The sequence below is a fragment of the Mytilinidion resinicola genome (assembly GCF_010093595.1).
Source record: "Mytilinidion resinicola strain CBS 304.34 unplaced genomic scaffold BDZ99scaffold_4, whole genome shotgun sequence".
Classification (NCBI taxonomy): Eukaryota; Fungi; Ascomycota; class Dothideomycetes; order Mytilinidiales; family Mytilinidiaceae; genus Mytilinidion; species Mytilinidion resinicola.
Genome location: NW_022985440.1, coordinates 1,476,497 through 1,500,587, shown reverse-complemented (window position 1 = coordinate 1,500,587; position 24,091 = coordinate 1,476,497). Strand labels below are relative to the sequence as shown.

Sequence of the window (24,091 nt, the reverse complement as noted above, 5' to 3'; positions counted from 1 at the left end):
TCGCATACCCCATCGCCATACTCCCACTCCATCTCGATCGCCCGCGCTGACTACAGTGAATGCACACCCGCAGGCTATCGAGACACCAATAACCCACGTGACCCCGAGATTCACGAGTCCAGCTTGGCGTCGCCCGCTATCCGCCAACCGGCTCTCCCACGCTCTTTGCAGCCACCATCGTTGAACCGCCCATATCCCGCACCACCGCAGCCGCAGAAGCCCCATTCACCACGCCGCCGTGCGGCTGGCTGTAGCCTCAATCCTTTATGCGTGCCACCTGCTCGCTTGCAGATGTTAAAACGAAGAAGACTGCGTCCTCGATCCCCACCTCCCACACAATCTCCAATCTAAACACCGACCCCAACTCCACACCACCACCCGCTTGGCCGACTGGAGGAACTAGTGAGTCGCACGGCGCATCGATTCTAGATGGCCGATGCGTACACGGGATACCAGCGGGGTGCTAACCAGTCCTTCTACTCCCAACAACAACAACACGCGCCAAACTACCATTCGAGGCAGATCGCAAACCGCACCGGGTCGCCCACTCACAACGGACGGTTACCTTTCAGCACGGACACCCCCTCACCTACTCGATCTCCTGGGCCACAGTCTCCAGCTCACTACGGCATGTTCAACCAAGGGCACCACAACCAAAATCATACTATGCTGAATGGCGCCTCCCATCAGCGGTACGCAATGCACATGAACCTGGGCAAGCCCTTCCAACACCAGCAAAACCATCAGCACCATGGTATTCAACAACACCAACAGCACCAAGAACACAATGGGGCCAATCATGGGACCAATTTCGCGAACCACCAGCATACGATATCGAGCGGAGGGCTGTCGAATGCAACGCCGCATTTTACTCCCGGTCACATGCAGAACGGCACACCCGGCAGTGTAAATAGCGGGCCTGCAAAACCCCCGAACGATCACTGGTATGAGCAGTTACGGCTTGCTCAGCAGGCTCGGGAGATGACGCAGTCGCACCCGCATGCCCGGAACCACCCAAGTGTGAACAAGAATGTGGTGGCTGGATCGACAAACGGAGTTACCAAAGAGTCAGAGAAAGAAGAGAGGAACAGAGCCCTTATTCACGGTCCCGATGATGCTCGACAAGACCAAACGTGGACAATCTTGGACTTTGGGGGCCAGAATCTCAAAGTGCTGGCCGCGCCCTTGTTTCAGTACGATTTCCTGACTAAGCTCTATCTGAACTGTAACAAGCTGTCCTCGCTGTCTCCTACCGTTGGGAAGCTGCGAAGTCTCAACCACCTGGACCTTTCCCTGAACGAGCTGCACAGCATACCTCCTGAAATCGGAATGCTGGTCAATCTAAGGCAACTTCTGCTATTCGATAATCAGCTAGAAACACTTCCTTTCGAAATGGGATCCCTGTATCAACTGGAAATGCTAGGAATCGAAGGCAATCCGTTGTCAGAAGACATCAAATCTATTGTTGTTGACCACGGGACTGTTGAATTGATCAAATTTTTCCGAGAAAACGCGCAAGGTGGCTTAGACCCTTTCATGACCAATATGTCATCTTATACTCACAACCAAGCAGGGCCAGAGCCACCACGAGAACGAGACTGGATCGTTCTTGACGATACGCTAGCGCCTGGTCAAGAAACGTTCACAGCGCTAAGTTACAATATCTTGTGTGACAAATATGCTACACAGGCCCAATATGGGTATACGCCGTCAGGAGCACTGTCCTGGGATCACCGGAAAGAAGTCATTCTTGCAGAACTCCGAGAACGGAATGCCGATATCGTCTGTCTCCAGGAAATCGATCTAGGATCTTACAACGATTACTTCCGCCCATCACTAGCGCATAACGACTACAAGGGCGTTTTCTGGCCCAAGTCGAGAGCGAGGACGATGGCAGAAAAGGAAGCAAAGTTGGTCGATGGATGTGCGACATTCTACAAGAACAGCAAGTACATCCTACTGGACAAGCACCTCGTGGACTTCGCCAATACCGCCATCAATCGGCCAGACATGAAGGGTGAGCATGATGTCTTCAACCGGGTAATGCCTCGAGATGACATCGCCGTGATAATTTTCTTGGAAAATCGCGCAACAGGAGCACGCTTAATGGTCAGCAATGCCCATATTTTCTGGAACGAAATCTTCGTGGACGTCAAAGTCATACAGGTGGCTATTCTTATGGAGCAGATCACGAAGCTTGCTGAAAAGTACGCGAAATGGCCAGCCTGCACAGACAAGGTTCTCTACCGGTTCACCAACGGAGACGGCGAAGATGATCCTGAAGAAACTCCCCAAGAGCCTGCTCCTTCGATGGAATATTCCAGCGGCTCTCAAATACCATTGATTATGTGCGGCGATTTCAACTCGCTTCCAGGGTCAGGAGTCCACACACTTCTCTCTCAAGGATCTCTACCAAGCTCGCACAAAGATCTGGGAAGCCGGAAATACGGCAATATCACCCAAGACGGCATGTCACATCCTTTCAGCCTCAAATCGAGCTACTCGTCAGTCGGAGAATTGAGCTTCACGAACTACACGCCAAACTTCACCGGAGTAATTGATTACATTTGGTATTCGACAACCGCCATCCAAGTGGCCGGTCTACTTGGCAACGTAGACCCGGAATATCTCGAACGAGTACCCGGGTTCCCCAATTACCATTTCCCCAGTGATCATCTCGCTCTATTAGCTCAATTCGTAGTGAAAGGACGAAAAGAAAAGAAGGTTGTCGAAGCCGATTTCGGGCCACAGCGTGATCGAGACAGGGACCGTCGTTGAGCTAAACCTCTTACCTTAGAGATTTCCTACCAAGCGTTCGACCTTCGTTGCTGAAGATCTACGAATTCTGGTCATGACTTCACAGTGGGGATGTTTGCTTTCTGTTTGGAAATATGCAAAGTGGTGGTTGGGCGCAGGAGTTCAGTTATGTATGCTACAGGCGTCTAGTTTTCTGGTGTGTGTTTCAGCTAGTCATTCTCTGCTCTTGACAGTCGGCTTGACCGATGGGTATTCGTGCTGCTTTTGCTCTACGCTTTGATGGGAAAGTCAGGGGCGAACAAAAGTCCAGAGACTGGGCTTGGGGCCTGGTGGATTGAGGCAGGGTGGGTAGTATACGAATCTTACCCTTTTGTCTTCTATTCTTGTTTTTCGATCCTTCTCTCGGCGGTGTCATTTGTTGATGGACTCATATTTCTTCGTTGAATCGTTTTCGTCAATGTCGGGGTACGGATTTGGGATTGCCGGTTCGGTTTGTTCTGAGTCTACGCCGGGCGAGCGTTCAGTTGTACTAGATAGTCTAAAAAGCAGCCGCGTTGGCTCTGCCTTACAGATGCCTTCGCATGGCTATTGCTTCGGTCACTTAGCAGGTCTCGAATAATTATTGGAAAGTGATATGGTGAGATGGTAAGTATCTAGGTGAATCTTTTCAAGTTCTCCCGAAATATCAAGGGTTCTCCCATTCACTGTTTATTTCCCCTTGCCGGCGTCTATCTGCTTCAAACAGTGGCCCGGGATGACGAAGTGGCCCATACGCGTTGATACAGTAGGCTCGATGAACATACACTGACATCCGTGGTCCTGATCCAATATTTCCTATGCTTATATACACTTGCCTGTTACCGCTTGAGGCCCCTTAGCATGTCATTTAGAAAGTGTGAAATGCTCTTTTAGCAAGCTTGATACCTCTCCAGGCCACCTCAGACGACCTTGGACTGGTAAAGGCTTTCGTCCCGACTGGTCTCAGCCTGTATTTGCTCATGGCCATTTCACTTCCACGTGTTACTAAGCACACGTCTCGCGTTATCAACCTGCCCCACGACACCCTCACCCTCTGCAGCCTCCACTTCACCTTTCCTCTGCACGGCTTCCTCACAATCGTCATGGATCCGGGTGTTGAGTCGACCTGGATGTAAGTCGCGCTACAGAGCCGTAAGAAATTTGAATTTCGCTTACAATTACCCGCAGTGAGCTCCACCGGACAGTCATCACCGTCAATGTTGGGCCAGATGCGAAGCCATACATCATCTTCAAGGAACTAGCTTGTCGATACTCCAGATACTTCGAGGCGATGTACGATCGCAAGGATGGCGAGGCTTTTGAAGAGACAAAGTCCGGCATCGTCAACCTCACCGATGCCAATGTCCGCACATTCGAACACTTCTTTCAGTGGCTGGAGACTCAGTCTTTGGATCATGTCGAAGATCATGTCGACTTGTTGAATCTGTACATTCTGGCAGAGTACCTCGGAGCCCTTCGACTACTGAATTCGCTCATCGACGAACTCTACAAACGCCGCCTCGCCGAGTTCAATGACGTGGATATGGTCAGGGTTGTCAACTCCGAAGACAGCTGGACTGGAAATGCCTACGGACACATGTACTCGCCGGCAAAGTCTCTAGAACATCTTCGTGGACAGGTGTGCCCGGACTCCAAGATCCTGACCTTCTTCGTCGAGATGTTCTGTTTCGCCCATCTTCCGATTATCAAGATGGGTACGGAGGAAGAAGCCTTGGAAGAGCTTCCAGGAGAGTTCCTCTGGGATGTTCTGGTCCACCTCAGCGAGATAGTCCGTCTCTGCCTTGATTCTCCCGGACCGACCTCTTCACTCCTCTCTTTGAAGCCCAAGGTCGGCTCTGACATCACTGCATCTTCCCTAGCGAAGAAGGCGCTCATCCAAATGACTCTTATCCAGCTGTCCTTGGTGAAGAAACAGAGCTTTTCCAAGAATTCAGCGATGCACAAGGACATTGAGAGACATCACCTTTGCAGCTACCATGACCACAAGTATGACATGGAGAAGACGAGATGCGCAGAGGGTTTCCAACAGAAGCAGGCCAAGGCAAATAACCATAACATCTGGCCCGACTGGAGGAGAGTCAAGAAGGCGCATGACGCGGCAATCAAGAAGGAGTTTGTCAGGGCGGAGATTTGATTGACGCCGCTGCGGGTGCTCCAGCTATCTCGGGTTTCCTTATGGCTCCAACAGACAATGCTCAACAGGGTGGGGTTTGGTGTCTATTCACAGTGCTCACATTGACTCGGAAGGCTGAAGCCATCCAGTTAGTACAGGTGTCAGCCAAGCATGCCAGTACTCAATACATATAACTTCACTGTCCATTCCGTGTGCATGACCTGATAGAGATGTCAAGGTCCCTCTGAATATATCGATGGTGATGTTGACACGTCCATAGATCTGTGAGCTTCCACTACGCAAGGATTTTTATGCATCACACTTGTTACTCCACACTAAAGGCTCTTCCAGTATACAGATTCAAAACACGAAACCAGGCGCTAGGTCCAAAGGGCGAGTGTCGGGCAAGCGTTTACCCCTTTACGGAAAGATGAAAGCTGTATGGAAGTTTGGGGGACGAACGCGGGGAGAGCCTGGTAGCTGGAGACATCTTCATACAAATGATCGGCCATAGTTTTTAAAGGTGGGCTGATGTAAAAATGCTCACGTCGATGCGGAATGGATAGGTGGGTTTAGCTCGGATGCTGGATGATAGGCGCATCCGGTGGTCCAGCGCGGATATCAAGCCACCGAGTCAGCCGTAAACAGCGGTAATATATGATAGTAACACCTCGCGGTACCATGCGTTTAGCAAATTCAGCTCAGCCTCGGTAAGAATCAGTCTAGAAAAGGACTTCCTCCGCTCTAATTCCATCTATTCCATTTGTTAGCATGTGAACCTGCTAATCGCTTCTATTTTGTGGCTCAGAACCTCGGACTTTGGTACATACATACATCACGCGATCGTGCTGTCTGTGTCAACGTAAGGCTTCAGGATCTGCGAGACGCAATGGATGCCGAGGAGTTCTATCACATACGTGACCTTGGACCGAGGACTATCCGTCCTCGCAGTCCGGAACCCAGCGAGCGGGTGGCTATGCATGGCTTTGCGGCTGATGTGTCGCTCACTGTATTGGGAGAGTCTGGCACATTCTGATCATACCATCGCGGATCTCGACGGGACCCTTCGAGCGATTCTTTTCTGCTACTATAAATTCAATATCATGTCCTCTTCTCTCTAATCAAACCAGGCTACTTCTCTGTGAAGTTCACATGCTTCTACTATACTAGGTCGCAATGGACGACAAACTCGACGATTCACCACAAGAATCTTCAAACCATACAAGACATAGCAACTACCAGAAAGGAGATGACATATCCGGGAGCAGCCATAATGGCTCGCCGCAATTTCAATCAATCGCCCCAAGAAACATCGCGCACCTCCACCGCCTAGCATCACTTGACTCCCTTCACCGTCCTATTTCTCGAGTATCAACCGATAACCCTGACCCAAGAGCACAAGATCCTGCCCTTGATCCATCAAGTCCGCGCTTCCACGTCTACAGGTGGGCGAAATGGATGATAACTTCTATGGCCGAGGACCATATTCCAACGCAGAGATCCGGTTTCTGTTTCCAGGATTTGAACGTTTACGGATCTGGCCCCAGTTTGAACATTCAAAAAGACGTTTTATCCATTTTCATGGCTCCGGTCAGAATACACGAGTGGATCAATTTCGGCGATCAGGACCGGAGATGCATCCTGCACAACTTCAATGGTGTAGTAAAGGCAGGAGAGATGCTCGTCGTGCTAGGCCGACCTGGAAGTGGTTGCTCCACCTTTCTCAAGTCGATCGCTGGAGAATTGCATGGACTCGAGCTTGGTTCTGAAGATTCTCTCTCCTACGACGGTCAGTTTCACCAGACCTAAATTCTCACTCACAAGCTGATTTACCTAGGCAAATCCATTCACGATATGATGACGAGATTCAAAGGAGATGTGTGCTATAATCAGGTATATACGCCTTTTCCCACTCTTACTCCAAACAGTTCTTTTGACGCTAATACTGCTCCTATATAGGAAGTAGAGAAGCATTTTCCACACCTTACGGTTGCACAGACTTTGCGATTTGCCGCTGCTGTCCGGACTCCACGTACACGATATAAGAACCTCCCTCGCAAGTACATGGCAAACTACATGGCTGACGTTGTGATGGCCGCTCTCGACCTCACACATACCCGAGATACCAAAGTCGGCAATGAGTTTGTTCGTGGAATTAGCGGAGGAGAAAGAAAACGTGTATCGATTGCAGAAATGGCTCTTTCTCGTGCACCGATTGCCGCTTGGGACAACAGCAGCAGAGGACTTGATAGTTCCACTGCACTGAAATTTGTTCGCGCCCTGAAGACCGCATCAGATCTGTCACAGATGACACAACTCGTAGCTATCTACCAGGCCTCCCAAGCCATTTACGACATCTTCGACAAAGCTACGGTTCTTTACGAAGGAAGACAGATATATTTCGGGCGTGCATCCGAGGCCAAACAGTACGTAAGTCCTACTACGCATACCATGGTCAGGCTCCGTTGAGTAGCCCAACACCGTCTGTGGTGGCCTAATACGTTATCAAAAACTGTGAAACGACAGTTTTCGCAAGTCTAGTAGCTCATTAGGCCACCTCAGACGGTGTTGAACCTCCTTACATTCAACAGAGCCTGAGAGCCCTCTGGTGTCATTGTTCCTGTAACTGTGTTGAAACGCGACTTATGTTGCGGTTGAACACCCACTTAGGTCGCGTTTAAGCACCCATTCTCGTCGCTTTGAAGTCGGTAATGGTGTCTTCAACACGATTTGAGTAGCACTCAAGGACAACAGTAACACCAGAGGATCCAGTATCTGTTTTCAAGACCTCCTTTATGAAATACGCTAATATATGCACTACCACCTTAAGATATTTCATCGACATGGGCTGGGAATGTCCCGCGCGCCAAACCACGGGAGATTTTTTAACCTCCGTCACCAATCCCGATGAGAGGCTTGCACGTCCAGGCTACGACGCCAGAGTTCCACGTACCCCGGAAGAGTTTGAACGCTATTGGTTGGAGTCCGAGGCTTTCCAAACCTGTCAAAAGGAGATCGAGGCCTACAAGAAGGCTTTCCCATCGGAAGGGCCAGCAGTCAAAGAGTTTCAAAATACCCATCGAGCAGAACAAGTGCGACATACGCTACCTAGGAGCCCCTACCTCATCAGTACATCCATGCAGATCAAAGAATGCACGATTCGTGCCTATCAAAGAATGGCCGGAGATATGACTAGTACAGTCGTACATTCGTTTGTTCAGATAATCATGGCTCCTATCATCGCCTCAATGTTTTTCAATTCATCGAACACTACCGCTGGCCTATTACCTAAAGGGTCTGTCATTTTTTTCTCGGTGATGCTGAACACTTTGATAAGTGTACTGGACATAAACCGGCTATACGATCTCCGACCAATTGTAGAAAAGCAAGCAAGCTACGCATTCTACCATCCATTTGCAGAGGGTTTGGCCTCCACATTAGCCGACATACCAATTCGTTTCGTCAGCGCGGCCATATTCAACATCATTCTCTACTTCAGTACGTAAGGTCCTAATACACATACCAGAGTCCTCTGGTGTCATTGTGTGTTGAAACACGACTCATGTCACGCTTGAACACCCACTCAGGTCGCATTTGAGCACCCATTTTAGTCGCTTTCGAGCCGGTAATGGTGTCTTAAACACGATTTGAGTGGCACTCAAGGAAAGCTACTGTGTCTTGTCATAGATATCCGCACGACTTTCTGCCACCGCTTGTGGTGCCTCATGCTATTTTCAGAGTTCCGAATCAGACAGAAGGCCTACCTTTTAAATATCTAGTAAACTCATTAGACCACCCTAAGCAGTGGCAGACGAGTGTACACACATTAGATCTGTAATCCATCGCCCTGGATTTCTGAAAATACCATGAGGCTCCCCAAGTGGTGGTAGAGAAGTGCGCGGATATCTATGACCACGTACTGTAACTCCAGAGGACTTAGGATCTGTCTCAAAACCCCCCTAATTTATGAAAACCCGCTAACATGTGTATTACAACCTTAAGTGACCGGCCTCCGGAGAGAGCCATCTCAATTCTTCATCTTCCTCCTTTTTAATTACGTCGCCATGCTCACGATGACTTTCATCTTTCGCACGATCGGCGCAGCAACGAAGCGCATTTCTCAAGCTCTCGCAATCGCAGGCGTAATGCTCTTGGGGCTGATCATCTACACCGGATTTGTCATTCCTAAGCATTACATGCATCCCTGGTTCAAATGGATCATGTACATCAATCCAATTGCGTATGCGTTCGAGGCACTGATGACTAATGAAGTCCATGGGAGGAACTATACTTGTGGAGCTACTATACCCGCCTACCAGAATCTCACCGGCGCTACTTTCGTCTGCTCAGTAGCTGGGGCTCTGCCTGGACAAACATACGTTTCCGGAGACTCCTGGGTGGAAGCAAGTTATCAGTATTCGTACTCGCACATATGGAGGAACCTGGGAATCCTCATTGCTTTTGGAATCTTCTTCATGTTTACCTATCTCTTCGCCACGGAGTTCAATACCTCTGCTTCCTCTACTGCTGACCTACTGGTCTTCCGGAGCGGTCATGCTCCGCGGGGATCCAAACGACGCCAACGCTCCAACGCCTCAGACACCGAGTCAAATCGCCGTGCTTCTATAGCGTCGCGGCTAGCAGACGATAAAGAGATGGAAGAGTTTGCGATTGCGCCGCAGAAGGAGGTCTTCACATGGCGTAACGTATGCTACGACATCACGGTCAAGGGCGGAAAACAACGAAGACTGCTTGATCGTGTATCCGGTTTCGTTTCTCCAGGCACTCTGACCGTTCTCATGGGGCCCTCTGGTGCCGGAAAGACTACGTTGCTCGATGTGCTCGCTCAGCGTACAAGAATCGGTGTCGTGACTGGCGACATGTTCGTTAGCGGAAGGCCACTGGAGCCTAGCTTTCAACGTGAGACAGGTTACGTTCAACAACTTGGTAAGTGGATACTCAGGGCATGAAGAAGGTGGCACTCTAATTCTAGAACAAGCCGTCTCGTGTGTACACCTGTTTGCCACTGCTAGGGGTGCTTCAATACATTTTCAGGAATCTGAACGAGATAGAAGCCCTTCGCCTTGGGCTATGTGGAAACTCGTTGAAGCACCTCAAGCAGTAGCAGACAGGTCTACACACAAGACAGAGTGCTTGATGATTGTGCCACTTTTTTCACGCCCAGTGTGGTGGAATGTCATGTACACATGGTCCTTGTACTAACTTTTTATAGACTTACATCTCGAAACGACTACTGTACGTCCGTATGATTTGAATAGCATTAATTGGGCCTTTATGTAACATTTTATAGGTCCGCGAGGCTCTCCGTTTCAGCGCTATGATGCGGCAACCAAAGACTGTATCCAAGAAAGAGAAGTACGCCTATGTCGAAGAAGTTATCAAGCTTTTGAGAATGCAGGTATGTAAAAGCTCAGGTCCCGAAGTATCATATTGCTCAGAAGTGACTAAACACAACGTAGACCTTTGGCGAAGCCGTAGTCGGTATACCCGGAGAAGGGCTCAACGTAGAACAGCGAAAGCTTTTAACAATCGGCGTGGAATTAGCAGCCAAACCTGACCTCCTCTTGTTCCTTGATGAACCGACATCCGGATTGGATTCCCAAAGTAGTTGGAGTATTGTCGCCTTCCTTCGGAGACTCGCAGATCACGGCCAAGCTGTTCTTTGCACCGTTCATCAGCCATCAGCAATTCTGTTCCAGCAATTCGAGCGCCTCCTACTTCTTGGCAACCATGGTCAACCCTGCTACTTCGGCCAAATCGGGCCAAACTCCCGAATTCTGATCGACTATTTCGAGAGGAATGGTAGCAGACCATGTGGACCAGCAGAAAATCCAGCCGAATACATGCTTGAGGTTATTGGGAATGAGAATGAAGCTCTAGAAGCTCAAAATTGGGCAGAGACCTGGATGAAGAGCCCAGAAAACTCAAGACTTAATGAAGAAATTGACCGAATACACCAGAAGAGCCTTGATGCGACGCCGGGAGAGAAGTTAAAAGAAGCGGAACATTCTCACAAGGATGAATCTGAATTCGCTATGCCATTTACTTCGCAGCTATGGGAAGTGTCACTGAGGGTATTCCAACAATACTGGAGGACTCCCGACTACATTTGGAATAAGCTAGGCCTGGGCACGTTCTCTGCTCTGTAAGAATGCCCTCCCGTATGTCTAGCCTGACACATCTAACGATATACAGATTTCTGGGCTTCTCCTTCTACCAAGCTGATGCCTCACTGCAGGGCTTACAAGATGTCCTCTACGCCCTTTTCATGCTCACCGCAACATTCACAATAACCGTCCAGCAAATAATGCCTCGTTTCGTCACCCAGCGCTCACTCTACGAAGTGCGCGAGCGCCCTTCCAAAGCTTATTCCTGGAAAGCCTTCCTAATCGCCAACATCTTCGTCGAGATCCCCTACTCCATCCTCCTAGGCGTACTCGTCTTCGCTAGCATCTACTACCCCGTCTTCGGCATCACCTCCTCCGAACGCCAAGGAATCGTCCTCCTCTACTGCATCGAACTCTACATCTACGCCTGCACGTTCGCACACATGCTGATATCGTGGGCCCCGGATCCCGAAACTGCGGGCCCAGTCGCCATCATCCTTTTCGCAATGTCACTGCTCTTCAACGGCGTCATGCAGCCACCGTCATCGCTTCCGGGCTTCTGGATGTTCATGTACCGTGTATCCCCACTCACCTACTGGGTAGGTGGCATCGCAGCCACAACGCTTCACGGCCGACCAATCCAGTGCGCGGCGCACGAGGTGGCAAAGTTCTTGCCGCCGAGCGGGCAGAATTGCGGCGAGTATATGGCGCCGTACATGAAGCTCGCGCCTGGTCGCCTGTTAAACCCGACTTCGAGTGGAGTCTGCGAGTACTGCCCTATGGCGGTTGCGGATCAGTTCCTAGCAAATAGCGATTTAGAATGGGGCCAGCGGTGGCGGGACTTCGGGTTGTTGTGGGTGTATATTTTGTTTAATGTGTTCATGGCTGTAGTGTTGTATTACGTGTTTCGGGTGAGGAGGTGGTCAAAGGATGATGTTTCGGAGGCGTCTAAGGGGAGGGTTGAAGGGTTGAAGAAGCGGTTTAGGCGAACTTAATGGATGGACATTGAGGTTGTGGTTTTCTGGTGGTTTTTTGCAAGAGTCATAAGTTCTCATCGGTACGATTTTCAGTTCCGAGTTCATTTAGTTGAGGAGAGAGATCAATCTGTGTTACGTCCTTAAGCGCCATGATCAGAAATCTGCGAAAACTCTAAAGGTTGTTCTGATAATATTGGGAATCGTCCCGGGACGCTCCAAGCCAAACCAAATCCACATCAGGCTGACGACAAAAAGTACATATGCGCTTTCTTGAACTCCAAGCCAGCATTTGCCCAAAGTAATGAAGATAGAAGCTCCCACTTACTTTGTGAAATGTTTTTCGCCGTGGAAGATGTTCCCACCCATAGGATGGGAGACCGTGAAGCTTTCAGGAGAACCTTGGAAGTAGATGTTACAGCTCTGGGGATTCTCAATCGTGCTATTTGCATAATCCCATATGTAGATATCGCAGTGGATAGGACTGATAATATTGCTCGCACTGAATGCTCGCGCTGCGTGGTTTGACGTGGATGGTGCAATTTCTTGCATTCCTGATAAACTCGCAACTGCTTTCCTGGACGCAAATGGTGCAGCTTTCAGCGAAGATGGTGCCGTAATCCGGTGTCGTGCTAGTGATGCTGGTTCTTTCGGCACGTATTATACGACTTTCTTGGGGTGTGGAGATGGTGTAAGGCTCCGGCTTGGTAATCTCAATGATAGTTCCGGTATTGATATCGGAGTGTCCTCTACTGAACCCGGTGGCCGCTATGAGCGTAGTAGGCTTGTACGCCGAAGGAGTGCCTTGGAAATCATTCTCTCGTCGTGAGCTTGAAGCATTGCCCATCCCCATAGAGTGGGACTCGGTTTCAGTGTTCGCGGGAGAAGGCTATAGTATGTGAAGTGTGTACATGAAGCCTTCAAGGTATTTATCTGTGAGGCTCAGTTGTCAAGTACGTGTTCTTCTGTTGCTGAGCCGTTCTAGGCCCCATAACGATGTGGTAGTAACCAGGGAACATGAGGAGAACCTACTAGTCCCATGTTGGTTATATGGGCTTGCTCTGAATCAACAATACGCGTACTTGATCTCAAATTCCAGTCGGCGAAACTGGATTGTGTATACTGGACTGGCGTCAAATCAAGCGATATGGCCCAAGCCAAGAAAGCAGAGTTCAAGACTTATGGGGACTCTATGCAGGAAATCGGACGAAAATGAGCTTCTAGAGCGTTTCGAGTGGCGAAACACACATTAGTAGAAGGCAAGGGCCTCTGCTGTCGTAGATGACCACAGGTACTAGAGAATGAGTGCGAATTCGCGATATGCGTGACGGATGAATAGTGGCTAACGGCTACTGTCAGTCGTATGTCAATGGTGTTGAGGAGGCGTTGACAATCCAGCGTCATTGGCGGCCTATTCCTCAGACAGAAGTCATATTCTCGAGCCATAGCAGAGCATCTGATGCCGGTGAGAAGTGTGCCTATCCGCCAAGCCCAGTCACCTGCACGGACCCTCAACCGACCTTCGTCATAAATAGAGGCAGCCCGCAACAACGTCAACACCCCTCTTCAGCTTTCCACCTCCACCCATTTTTCCGCTACCTCCAGAACACCGCCGCCATGGCCGAGGCTACTGCAAAACCCGAATTGAAGACAGATCCCAAATACGACGATTATGACTTCCCCTACATCGCTCCAGAGCCCCAGCCAGGCCATCCTGGCTACACCACTCCAGCGCAAGATGCACAGGTCTTCCAACTTCGATCCATGCTCGAGGCTGCTGGAGTTACCGAGCGACTAGATACTCTGACTCTGGTGAGGTCTCCGCTCTTCTGTCTGCTCTATCTAGCCTAGTTAACTTTTTTGTAGCTTAGGTTCCTGCGAGCAAGAAAATTCAACGTCGAGCTCTCGAAGCAGATGTACGATATAGCTATCCCCTAGAACAAATATACAGGTGTTTACAACCCTCAGGTTCCTCGACTGCGAGAAATGGCGGAAGGAGTTCGGTGGCGGTGTAGATCAGCTCCTGCAAACCTTCGACTACAAGGAGAAGCCCCAGGTCTTCGAATACTACCCTCAATACTACCACAAGACGGACAAGGTATGTGTGGCTATGTTTTGTGATTGAACTAGGCTGATCAGCGTAGGACGGCCGGCCGGTGTACATTGAGCAGTTGGGAAAGGTCGACATCGCCGCCATGGACAAGATAACCAGCCAGGAGCGCATGTTACAGAACCTGGTCTGCGAATATGAGAAGGTCGCCGATCCTCGCCTCCCTGCCTGCTCTCGGAAAGCTGGCCACCTCCTCGAAACCTGCTGCACCATTATGGACTTGAAGGGTGTTGGAATTTCCAAGGCGTCCTCCGTGTACGGATATATCCAAGCAGCCTCTGGCGTCTCCCAAAACTACTACCCCGAACGGCTCGGAAAGCTGTATGTCATCAACGCACCGTGGGGCTTTTCTGGCGTCTTCAGCTTCGTCAAGCGCTTTTTGGATCCCGTCACGGTGAACAAAATACACATTTTGGGTAGTGGCTATGAAAAGGAGCTACTCGCTCAGGTTCCTGCAGAGAATTTGCCAAAGGCATTTGGCGGCACCTGTGACTGCCCGGGTGGTTGCATGCTGAGCGACGCTGGCCCATGGCAAGATCCTCAGTGGGTGAGGCCAGCCAAATGGGAGAAGAAGCAGGGCGCCACGGATGGTGCATCCGATGCTATCGATACCTCTGCCCTGGGTGGGGCTCCAGTAAAGACAGAAGAACAGGCTCCGCTCAACGGCAAGGCACCTGAGACTGGTGAGGAGGTTACTACTGGTGCCCCTGCGACAGCATAGTGGACAACCGTCTCAATCTCCATTTTGGAATACTCTTGTCTATTACTGTTCCCTCATCGCGCATGCCTCCTCATTCTTCGAGTCGCATTAGAGCGGACATTCTGGACCTCGAAAGAAGGCGGGACAAGATGTGCAGTGTGCAGCATCGTGCTCAGATTGCATAATGCACGTTCATCATGACCAGGACACCTTCGCTTGTTTTATTGTGATATATTTCTTTGTTGCTTTGTGGTGTTCTGCGAATCATCTCCCTTTGTCTGACAATCTCACCTAAGGCTATTGTCCAACTATACTATCACGCCTACCTAACATTATGGACACTGGACACTATGGACTATAATTCCTAATCGCGAGAAATACTAATAGAACTAAAAGTAGGTAATAGCGACAACATGGCTCATCGATATTCCCCGTCAGCACCCCCTAGGTCGCCCTCACAGCCTGACCTTACGTTTCGAATCTCCCTCGACTTCATCCTCATCGGTTCAAAACCCGCCTCCGACCTCATCTACGAACCCTCCGACCCCCATCGCCCCATCTATGCCATGCGCACCCTCCTCCAGCACCTCCTACGCCCAATCCCCTCTACCAACCCAACCCATGACGAAAACGAAGACCTCAAAGCCCTCGACATCCAACTCTCCCCCTTCTCCCTCCTCAACCTCTCCGCCCTCAACACCACAGCCTGGACCCTAAACCCTCACCCCGCCGCCACTCTCACGCCCCGCTCCACCCTCGCACTCCCCTCAACCTGGTTCCAAACCGGCATCCGCCTCCACAGCCCCCCCTTGGCGCCCGCCGACCCCGACTTCAGCTGGCGCGAACAGCTCCACCACATCCTGCACACCCTCCACGCGAACTTCGACAACGCGAGCCCCGCCTTCCCGTTCCGCCTCCTCGTGAACGAGACCTGCGACTTCAACGTTCGGGTGAGCACGAGCGACCCAGAGGACAGCAGCGAGCGCGGGGTAGTAGACACAGTAAGTCGCGTGTGGCAGCTGCTAACGGGGTTCGAGCGGCTGTTCGCGCAGGTCAGCGCGGTGAGTCGGCTGGCGGGGACGGCGCAGCCGAGCGCGTTTTTCAGGCTGCAGGATGGGGCGAAGGGGACGCGGCAGTGGTGTCGGATTATTAGGCGTGCGGCGAAGGACGGGGAGTTGGGGGCGTTGGGGAGGGAGTTTGGGTGGGCGGGGGAGAGGAGTGGGAGGAGGGTGGGGTGGGGGTTTGATATTCGGGAGACTGAGACGGGCTTCCGGGGGAAGGAGATGGCGGAGGTGGAGTTTGGACAGCATAGGGGGACGCTGGATTATGCGGATGTCGTTGCTTGGGTAGATGTTGTTGCGGCGATGGTGGAGAGCTGTGCGTGGAACACGGATTCGGTGGTGGAGGAGCTGATAGAGAAGTATGTCGGCGATGCTGGGTTCTCTCCTCATGACCTTCTCCGGGAAATCGGCGCGCAGAGGTTCACGCGCGATCACTATCGCTGGCGTAACAGTGGTCAGGACGGCAAGAACGGTACTGCGGGTGCGGAGCGAAGGGTGCAGATGCGACGGGCGACTGGGGAGGCAGCGGAAGTCGTGAGGAGGGTTGAGACGGAGAGGTGGTTGGATCGGAGGGGGGATCGGGTGGGGAAATTCATTGGGCAGTATGAGAGAGCGGGCGGGTTTGGAGAGGTAAGTGAGGAGGAGGATATTGAAGAGGTGGTGAGTGAGGAGGGGGGCGAGGAAGATGCCGAAAAGGGGGAAATGGCGGCGGAGGTAGAGGCGATTTGGGGCTTTCTTGGGTATGACAGCGAGGGGACGTCGCATTATGGGATGTGATGGGGGAACTTCTGGGCTGAGCTTTAGAGAATGGACTAACTCCCTTTTGTTCATCTCGTTGCTCTGGTTTTATCGTCTGGGCTGGACTGCCAAGATGCTACCACTGCTATAAGGTCTGATTTACACATCGTGTCAATAACATGCCAAAATCCACTCCAGATCGCACGGACTGACTCTCGCTCATATTTCTCACGACATCCAAATCAGCCTATTTCTCATGTCTCAATTTAGAGTGCCAGTCAATAACATACCAGAATCGACTCCAAATCGCACGGACAGGCTCCCGTTTATACGTCTCAAGCCACTGTCCTACTACCCAACTTCTAGGCTCTGATATAGACGGACATGCTTTCTACTTTTTGAAATCAATGTCATATCAGACTGTAGAATTATGAAAACAAATCAAGGTCTAAATAGTGGCGCATGTTGAATCCGTTGGCTCGTGGTCTATATAAAGAACCGGCTCCGTTTCATACATGCAAATGCTTTCCTTTTGTCACAGCCCCATTTGCCGTCACCACATCCAAAACATCACCAAAAAGGTAGATTGCTACTGCCAATCATCACACAATCCCATTACTTCATCACATACAAGTCAACTAATTATATACACCCTCATCCCATCCCATCCCATCTCACTCATAAAATTATATTACAACACCACCCCCATCACCGCCATCAATCCCCCAAACACCTCCCACGTCCACCCCCTGACTCTCTCCGCCGCGCCACCCGTGAACTGCGCCGGCGCCTCCCCCGTTTGCGTCCCTGATGCCCCAATGCCCGTCACTATCGCCACCGTGCTCGTCAACGACGGCGCCACAATCACGACCCCACTCGGGCCTACGCTAATCGTGGTTCCTGATACCGTGAGCGCCGGCCCGCCGACGGAAAGCGTCGTACCGGGCGCTACAACCACAGCGCTGCCGGTTGGATCAACAGTAAAGGTTTGATCGCCTGCTGTGATAGTCGCAGAGGATGCCCCGGTCCCTGTTACTATCGCCACCGTGCTCGTCAACGACGGCGCCACAATCACGACCCCACTCGAGCCTACGCTAATCGTGGTTCCTGATACCGTGAGGGCAGGACCGCCGAGCGAGAGAGTCGTTCCGGGTGCTAGAACAACAGCACTGCTCGTAGGGTCGACGGTGAAGGTCTGGCCGCCTGCTGTGATAGTCGCAGAGGATGGCTGAGAGACAGGAGTCAGGGGGATCGTTTGCGTGCCGACGACGATGCTGGAGCCCGAGGAAGGAATGAAGACCGGCGTGCCCGAGATCGTGGCCGTCGCGCCGCCGGGGGTGAGTGTCGTTCCGTCGACGACGAAGCTCGGGTTTGCGGGGTCCGTGGGGTTCAGTATAGCGGTTATAGAGCTACCGCCTACTGTGATGACGGGGGTCGTAGGAGTAGCGCCGGTGGTGGGCTGGAATGGTATGGTCTGCACACCCGAGGGGGCAGATATGATGACGCCTGTGGTGCCGACGCTGAGGGTGGTAGAACCGGGAAGCGTGATAGGGGGTGCGCCGGGGGTGAGGGTGGTGCCAGGGCCGATAGTAACGCCGGTCGTTGGGTCGACGACGAGAGTGCTGGAGCCGAGGGTTATAGTGGCAGATGTAGGGGCGGTGATGGGAGGGGCGGTGATAGCGACGCTAGAGCCTGGGACTGCGGTGATGACGACGAGGGCGGAAGCTGGGGGAGCGCCTGGAACGGAAGAGGCGGGTTGGCCTGGGCCACCTGGGTTAACAACGCTCGTAGCTGGATTGCCTGGGTCACCAGGGTTAACGACAGTCGTAGCTGGATTTCCTGGTCCGCCTGGATTAACAACACTCGTGGCCGGATTCCCTGGGTCGACAACGCTCGTGGCCGGATTCCCTGGGTCAACGGCACTGGTGGCTGGATCTCCGGGATTTGCGATACTCGTAGCTGGATCGCCTGGATCAACAACGCTCGTGCCGGGATCAATCACTGTGCCAGGGTCTTCAGTAGACGCTGGGGGAGCAGGATCAATCGTTGAAGGCTGGCCAGGATCGTTCACGGAAGTCTGAATAGGATCATTCGTCGAAACTGGAGGAGGTTCTGGAGCTGGGCTGGGTGATGCAGCAGTTGTAGTGCCCGGATCTGCTTCCGTTGTTTGGGGAGGGAGATCTGAAGATTGAGCTGGTTCCGCAGGCACTGATGTGGATGTAGAAAATCCGAACGGTGCAGTCTGCACAGCAGTAGGCGGATCTGCCAAGCCGAAGAAGCCAAGAGAGCATGTAGACCAGGAAGGGTCCAGTTGGCGAATAGCGGCTGGCATTATGATTTGAGGGAAATACTCATTGTCGTAGACCACGGAGCAAGGGGGAAGTCGGACTTGACAGGCAGGTTGACCGTAGTATGCACTGTATGGTATTGGCGTGTTGAAGTCTGCAAAGTTGAACGAATATGGGATATCGTTCTTTGGGTATCCTCGCATGCTCTGGACCTCGCTCGAGGGAAGCGCGATCCACGAACCTGAATGAGTGGCACCCACCGCTCCTCCACATGGATCATGAGCAGAGGCCGTCGCGATCGAAAAGTATACATTCCCGGCATAGAGAGTTTTCCCGCTGACAACTCCGTATGGCCCAGTGGTTACCGGAGTGTATGCTACTCGACATCAGCTCTGAATTAAACTCGGCATAAAGCACCACGTGACTTACTAGTAGTAGGATAGTCGGGGAAACTTGTTGCTTCACCACCAGCAGGCCAGTTGGTACACAGGTTTCGCGTTACGTTTGAAGTGACAGGAAAGTAGTACACGTCAATGCTAGCCGGATCAATGGTGCACCTCGTGCTGACTGCTTTACAGGTGTCGCATGCTGGCTCGCTGGGTGACGGCGCAGTCGTTATGGCCGCGCTCGCCCATGCACTAGATGAAGAGCTGTAAGAACTCCATAGATCCGTACAATCGGAAAGGGCGACGGAGCACGTCGGAGAGGGCACGGCGAAAGTTGGGGCCGTCGAAGTAAGTGTCGTGTAGGCGTAATTTTCCGCGTCTACACTTGTGCTCAATATAGTATGGGATCCTGCGTAGCATATCGTCCCACAGCTTGTGTGACAGGTATCCGACGCATATATTGTGTCGGTCACCGTATAGTCCACTGTTCCTGTTGAAAGGAAGGTTGTGTAATCTGATGGTGTATAGTGTTCGGAAGCCGATCTCCACGCCTCCCATGAGCTATCGCAAGCACTCGCATATGCGCTTCCTAAGGGCTGTTACTTAATAGTTCGTAGCTAGTATAACCGTCATGGTTCCTGGCGACACAAAGCAAGCATCTTGCAAAACCCTGGACGCAGTCGCTCTTGAGAAGGAACAGGGTAAATTGAAATTTCTCGTACCACTGCCGATTGAAGCGAGCGAGGTAGGGCTGCTGGAGGTGGTCCAATTTCCCGTCGCTGTTACTGAAGGCACGTGTAAGCGACGATCCTTTGCGTAATTCCCGCAATCCGAGGCTGGTGTTCTTACATGTTTGTGCTCTCGCCGTCCACGCAGCGCACAACGCGGCTAGTGCTATCTTCCATTGCATTTCCAACATGATGGTTCAGGGACACAGCGGCTGCAGAACTCATTGTAAAGCAGTACGGACATGTCTCGCTATTTGTACTCGGAGGTCGGTGGCTTCTGGCTTCCCAAGGCGGTCACGCCGACGAGCAATATATCCTCAAGGTACAATCGCACAACAGGCCTAGTGTAGTTGGTGCCTGGTTACGTGCTTGCGTGATTGGACAACCGGTGGCTGTTTCTGCTACCACGCAATTTCACCTATAGCCAAGAATCAAGGGTGCAGGCATGTACCGAGGGGCTAAAAAATGTTTTTGGTGGACCTTCGCAGGGTTATAGATTGCACACACTCTGTATCGAATGCGCTTACGCTCTTTCTGACATTGCGCAAAACAGATGGTCTTTCACCTGCCACATTCCTGTTTTCGCAAATGGGTTGCTTTTACGTCAAAAATAGATATTTTTTATGCAACGAAAGTCTAGACTTGTGGTGTAAGAAAGACGAGGGTGGAAAACATGAGTGAAATAGCCAGACATCAAATATCGTATTGTGAAGTCCAAAAGAAAGTGGGACAGAAACAAAACTGTTCTACACAAGCAGTCTTAGGCTGGTACCTGCGATTGAATACCTGGTCTGATAGGCGCTGAAAGATCAAAAAGGAGTATTTGGTCCCTACCTGGTTGTGCAAGAATTGCTCTGCAGCAGAGCCTCTGCATGTCCTTATTTCTCAACCTTTCATTCTGGCACGCGTAGTGCAGCATCAAAGGTTGCCTGGACAGCTTAGTCATTTTCCGGAGTGGTTCCCGGGTCATAATCTGAGTCGATGAACCGAAGCTGTAAGAGATGTTTGACTCGAGTGGACACGATTCGACAGACAGTCGAAAGCGATGGTATTCAAGCTGCTGCGAATTTTCAAGGGACCTATCATGGACGACTAAAAGTAATGATCGCAGAGAGCTGTCAGATTATCTCATTTTGTCAAAAGAAATGAGAGGATGGAGGCAGAGTGGTTCTACAACTGCGACAGGGTGCTTTTGGCGATCAGTCCGTAAGTGTAGCCTTGTTGTTCTGCTGGTGACACTGAAGCCAGCATGCAGTAGGGCTGATAGCGTATTGACACTTTCTCGCCACAATTTGTGTTGCATGGGTATTAGGGGCCTGGAGATGCGCGAGATCTTGCCACTGCGGATGGACCCTCATTAGACTCTTCTGAGGTTCCCCAGCGGGGAAGTGGTTGGTCAGGATGACAATTTGACATCTTATCCACGGTCTTGAAGATGCATCGTGGTCCTCCACGCGGTGGCATACAAGTGCCAACGGACTAACGTATACCAATGCCGACTTCGGCAGATTGGTATCTTTCTCTCAGATATGCCTCTACTCTTGCATAGATTTGCCCCACAATCCAGCCAAGGATCAAGCGGTGAAGTTGAAATAAAGAGATCTAGAACGTGAGGTTGTTGGCACCATGTGGAGAGGAAACAGACCCACAATTTGGACATACACATGTTCACTCCACTCCACAGGTCCACGCCGCACTCGTAGGCTCAGGGTCTGATTCATGCACATGCACGTGTAGTGAAGTTACATGTGCCCGCAGTACAGCCGGCTCCAGACGTCCCCACAAACAAACACGATTCAAACGGAGGCGTGCCGATTCTGCTGGTGGAGCCGTCAATACTGCGACCTCGCGAAGCACGCAACAGGGCGCTAATGACTTTCTGGCCTGACAGTCGCGCAAGGGAGCGATTTCGGGAGCGGTTTGAGGCCCAACTTCCCCAGGATCTGGCCGTGCTGCGGAACAGCCCCTAAATGCGGAGATACATCCCCTCAGTTAACGGCTTGCTGGCGACGAGATAAAACGCCTCCCGCCGCGGGGTGCATGGAAAACACGCTGCGGGAAGAGACGAGGTGGTATGGCAAGGTGGTGACCTTTGTTACTTTCTACATTAGGCAGGAGGTCAACTACGCGAACGCAACTCGGAGATGGCGCCGTTCGCTAGATTCGGCGGAGAAGTCGTCCTTAGGAAAACGCTACGGTAGATGCACGCGGCACGAGATTCGATGCTCGGGGGCTGGGGAGGTCGGGGCTTGGGGTCTCCAGGCTGGGGCCACGCCGGCGTGATGTTCGATGGCACGCGCCCGTCCAGACAGACTCGTTGCAGCTGAAGACGAGGCGGTGAGGGCTGAGAGATGGGGCCGTCTGCCAGGAGTCACGGCAGTTGTCCGGTTGATGTTCGGCTAGAAAAGCGCCAGCTGGGCGAATTGCGGGTGACTAAGCAGACATCGAGCTGGAAAAGCTGGCAGACTTCGTCGGTGGCGTTCTAGATCGGAGAGGTGCATGCTGCTTTCATCGGCGCTGCGAGAGAAGGCGGAAAGGTTGCAGGGCTAGAGGCTTGAGGCGTACTTTCGCCCCCTGGCTCGCCGTTGCACCAGCCGGCAGCCACGCACTCTGATCCAATTGCTTGTTTATGTAAGAAAGCCACTGGTGTTCCTGATCAGGCGGCCAAGAGGAGTCTTAGCCAAGCTTATCGGGACCTCCGTCCTGCGTGCCAACTGCCTTGAAACAACGTCGCCGCGCATCTTGAGCCCCGTGGCACGGCAGACTTCGAGAACGCCGCAAACGGCCCTTTCCTGGCACGACGTCTGACTGGGGGTTTGCCTGGACGGCACAGGGAGAACAACAAGGGCACGGAGCGGGCGAGCATCCAGAGCGCTGACTCCGGGCCGCATCCCTTCATGCAACCCTCAAAGGTGCAGAGGTGTCAATCTAGTGGTCTGCCACGGGGCCAATCAGTAGCGGAGCATATAGTAGCGCCCGCATTGCGGAGGATGATGCCAGCAGCGTCTCGAGTCCGTGGATGGACTCATGCAGCGGCGGGACTGGGAGCATGTGGAGCTCGCAGTGCGTGTGAAGCATCTCGTAGCGGAGCTGGCCTTGGCAGTCTGTGATAGACTCCTTCGAGCGGCAGCATGCACATCCATAACCTGAGCCATGGATGATCAGCCTGCCCAGAGGCCCGCAACGTCTATGATTGTCGCGGCACGGCCATGCCACATCCTGGAGGACTGCAGGCCGTCCCGGAACCTACAACAGCCCTGTCTCTGCTCTTCGCTGGCGTTGCAAACTTCGCCCTCCGTATGGAGGCGTCACCAGCCTCGTGAGGAGCGGCGCAAACACCACGACTCGGCTCCACAGCTCCAGCGACGACAAAGCGCGCCGCTAATGAGATACCTCGGCGAGCGTCCTCCGCCATCATGGGGCCTAGCGCAAGGCACGGGAAGGATGCGTGGCGGGGCCACCGCTGCGAGCACAGCGCGTCTGGCGTCCTCGGAGGCTCACTGGATCAAGCCCTGGTCCGCCTGTAATCTCGTTGTAATTCGCTCGCAGGAGCTCCCGGGCCCATGGCGTCGCTGGCGGCACGAAATGTCTGCAGGCCAGACGGCTAGAGCGCCTTCCAACGAAGCTTGATGCCTCCCCCATGACCCCAAGCTCGACCCCATTCCCCGACGCTTTGCCCCATCTTTACGATCTCTCCGCCACGATCCCTTGGCCCATGGGGTCTCTACCTCCGCCGCCTTTGTTCACCCCGCTGGCCGCCCACCTCGTGACAGTCCAGCTGGAATCAGCAAGGGATCCGTCCCAAGGACCAGCCGCGCTTTCAGCCGCCGTGAGCCTGGTGCCGGGCGTCTGGGAGCCGGGCATTGGCTCGGGCTGCTGGCAATCCTTCTCGAAGGATGTGCAGCCTGTTCCGGATAGGTCCAAATAAAATGCTACTGTACCCGCAGCAAAGCGCCACAGCTCTCTGCGGTATCACCAGCGCAGGGGACACATGTATTAAATAGAGCCCGCCCACGACGATCTGTGATTTCGACTCCATCCCCAGCTCTTTGATCCTCCCCGGGCCCCG

General features: G+C 52.3%; 6 protein-coding genes across 6 annotated transcripts; all 6 read left to right on the top strand.

Annotated features, from left to right (window-relative positions):
- Positions 1 to 327: 327 nt before the first annotated feature.
- Positions 328 to 2,927, top strand: BDZ99DRAFT_233000 (uncharacterized protein). The gene is made up of 2 exons (XM_033713533.1): positions 328 to 1,519; positions 1,574 to 2,927. The coding sequence occupies exons 1-2, from the start codon at positions 430 to 432 to the stop codon at positions 2,776 to 2,778; spliced, it is 2,295 nt and encodes a 764-aa protein (XP_033581159.1). The 5' UTR covers positions 328 to 429; the 3' UTR covers positions 2,779 to 2,927.
- Positions 2,928 to 3,755: 828 nt separating this feature from the next.
- Positions 3,756 to 5,023, top strand: BDZ99DRAFT_495726 (uncharacterized protein; the record flags this gene model as incomplete). Its single annotated transcript, XM_033723395.1, has 2 exons — positions 3,756 to 3,907; positions 3,964 to 5,023. The coding sequence occupies 2 exons, from the start codon at positions 3,756 to 3,758 to the stop codon at positions 4,928 to 4,930; spliced, it is 1,119 nt and encodes a 372-aa protein (XP_033581158.1). The 3' UTR covers positions 4,931 to 5,023.
- Positions 5,024 to 6,085: 1,062 nt separating this feature from the next.
- On the top strand, positions 6,086 to 12,032 carry BDZ99DRAFT_380698 (ATP-binding cassette transporter; the record flags this gene model as incomplete). The annotated part of the gene is made up of 9 exons (XM_033715199.1): positions 6,086 to 6,698; positions 6,747 to 6,802; positions 6,869 to 7,335; positions 7,740 to 8,407; positions 8,912 to 9,856; positions 10,143 to 10,165; positions 10,221 to 10,328; positions 10,390 to 11,075; positions 11,126 to 12,032. The coding sequence occupies 9 exons, from the start codon at positions 6,086 to 6,088 to the stop codon at positions 12,030 to 12,032; spliced, it is 4,473 nt and encodes a 1,490-aa protein (XP_033581157.1).
- Positions 12,033 to 13,628: 1,596 nt separating this feature from the next.
- Positions 13,629 to 14,842, top strand: BDZ99DRAFT_486151 (uncharacterized protein; the record flags this gene model as incomplete). Its single annotated transcript, XM_033722759.1, has 4 exons — positions 13,629 to 13,823; positions 13,878 to 13,927; positions 13,980 to 14,109; positions 14,156 to 14,842. The coding sequence occupies 4 exons, from the start codon at positions 13,629 to 13,631 to the stop codon at positions 14,840 to 14,842; spliced, it is 1,062 nt and encodes a 353-aa protein (XP_033581156.1).
- Positions 14,843 to 15,234: 392 nt separating this feature from the next.
- BDZ99DRAFT_516799 (uncharacterized protein) lies at positions 15,235 to 16,659 on the top strand (the record flags this gene model as incomplete). The annotated part of the gene is made up of 1 exon (XM_033725107.1): positions 15,235 to 16,659. The coding sequence occupies one exon, from the start codon at positions 15,235 to 15,237 to the stop codon at positions 16,657 to 16,659; it is 1,425 nt and encodes a 474-aa protein (XP_033581155.1).
- Positions 16,660 to 23,231: 6,572 nt separating this feature from the next.
- Positions 23,232 to 23,950, top strand: BDZ99DRAFT_516797 (uncharacterized protein; the record flags this gene model as incomplete). Its single annotated transcript, XM_033725106.1, has 3 exons — positions 23,232 to 23,319; positions 23,380 to 23,537; positions 23,618 to 23,950. 3 exons carry the CDS (start codon positions 23,232 to 23,234, stop codon positions 23,948 to 23,950), a joined length of 579 nt encoding a protein of 192 aa, XP_033581154.1.
- Positions 23,951 to 24,091: the final 141 nt, after the last annotated feature.

Excerpts from the sequence above, each read along its gene's own strand:
- BDZ99DRAFT_233000 (XM_033713533.1), top strand. The coding sequence starts at position 430 with ATGGCCGATGCGTACACGGGATACCAGCGGGGTGCTAACCAGTCCTTC. Across the intron at positions 1,520-1,573 it reads TTTCCGAGAAAACGCGCAAG|GGCCAGAGCCACCACGAGAA; the intron begins GTGGCTTAGACC and ends ACAACCAAGCAG.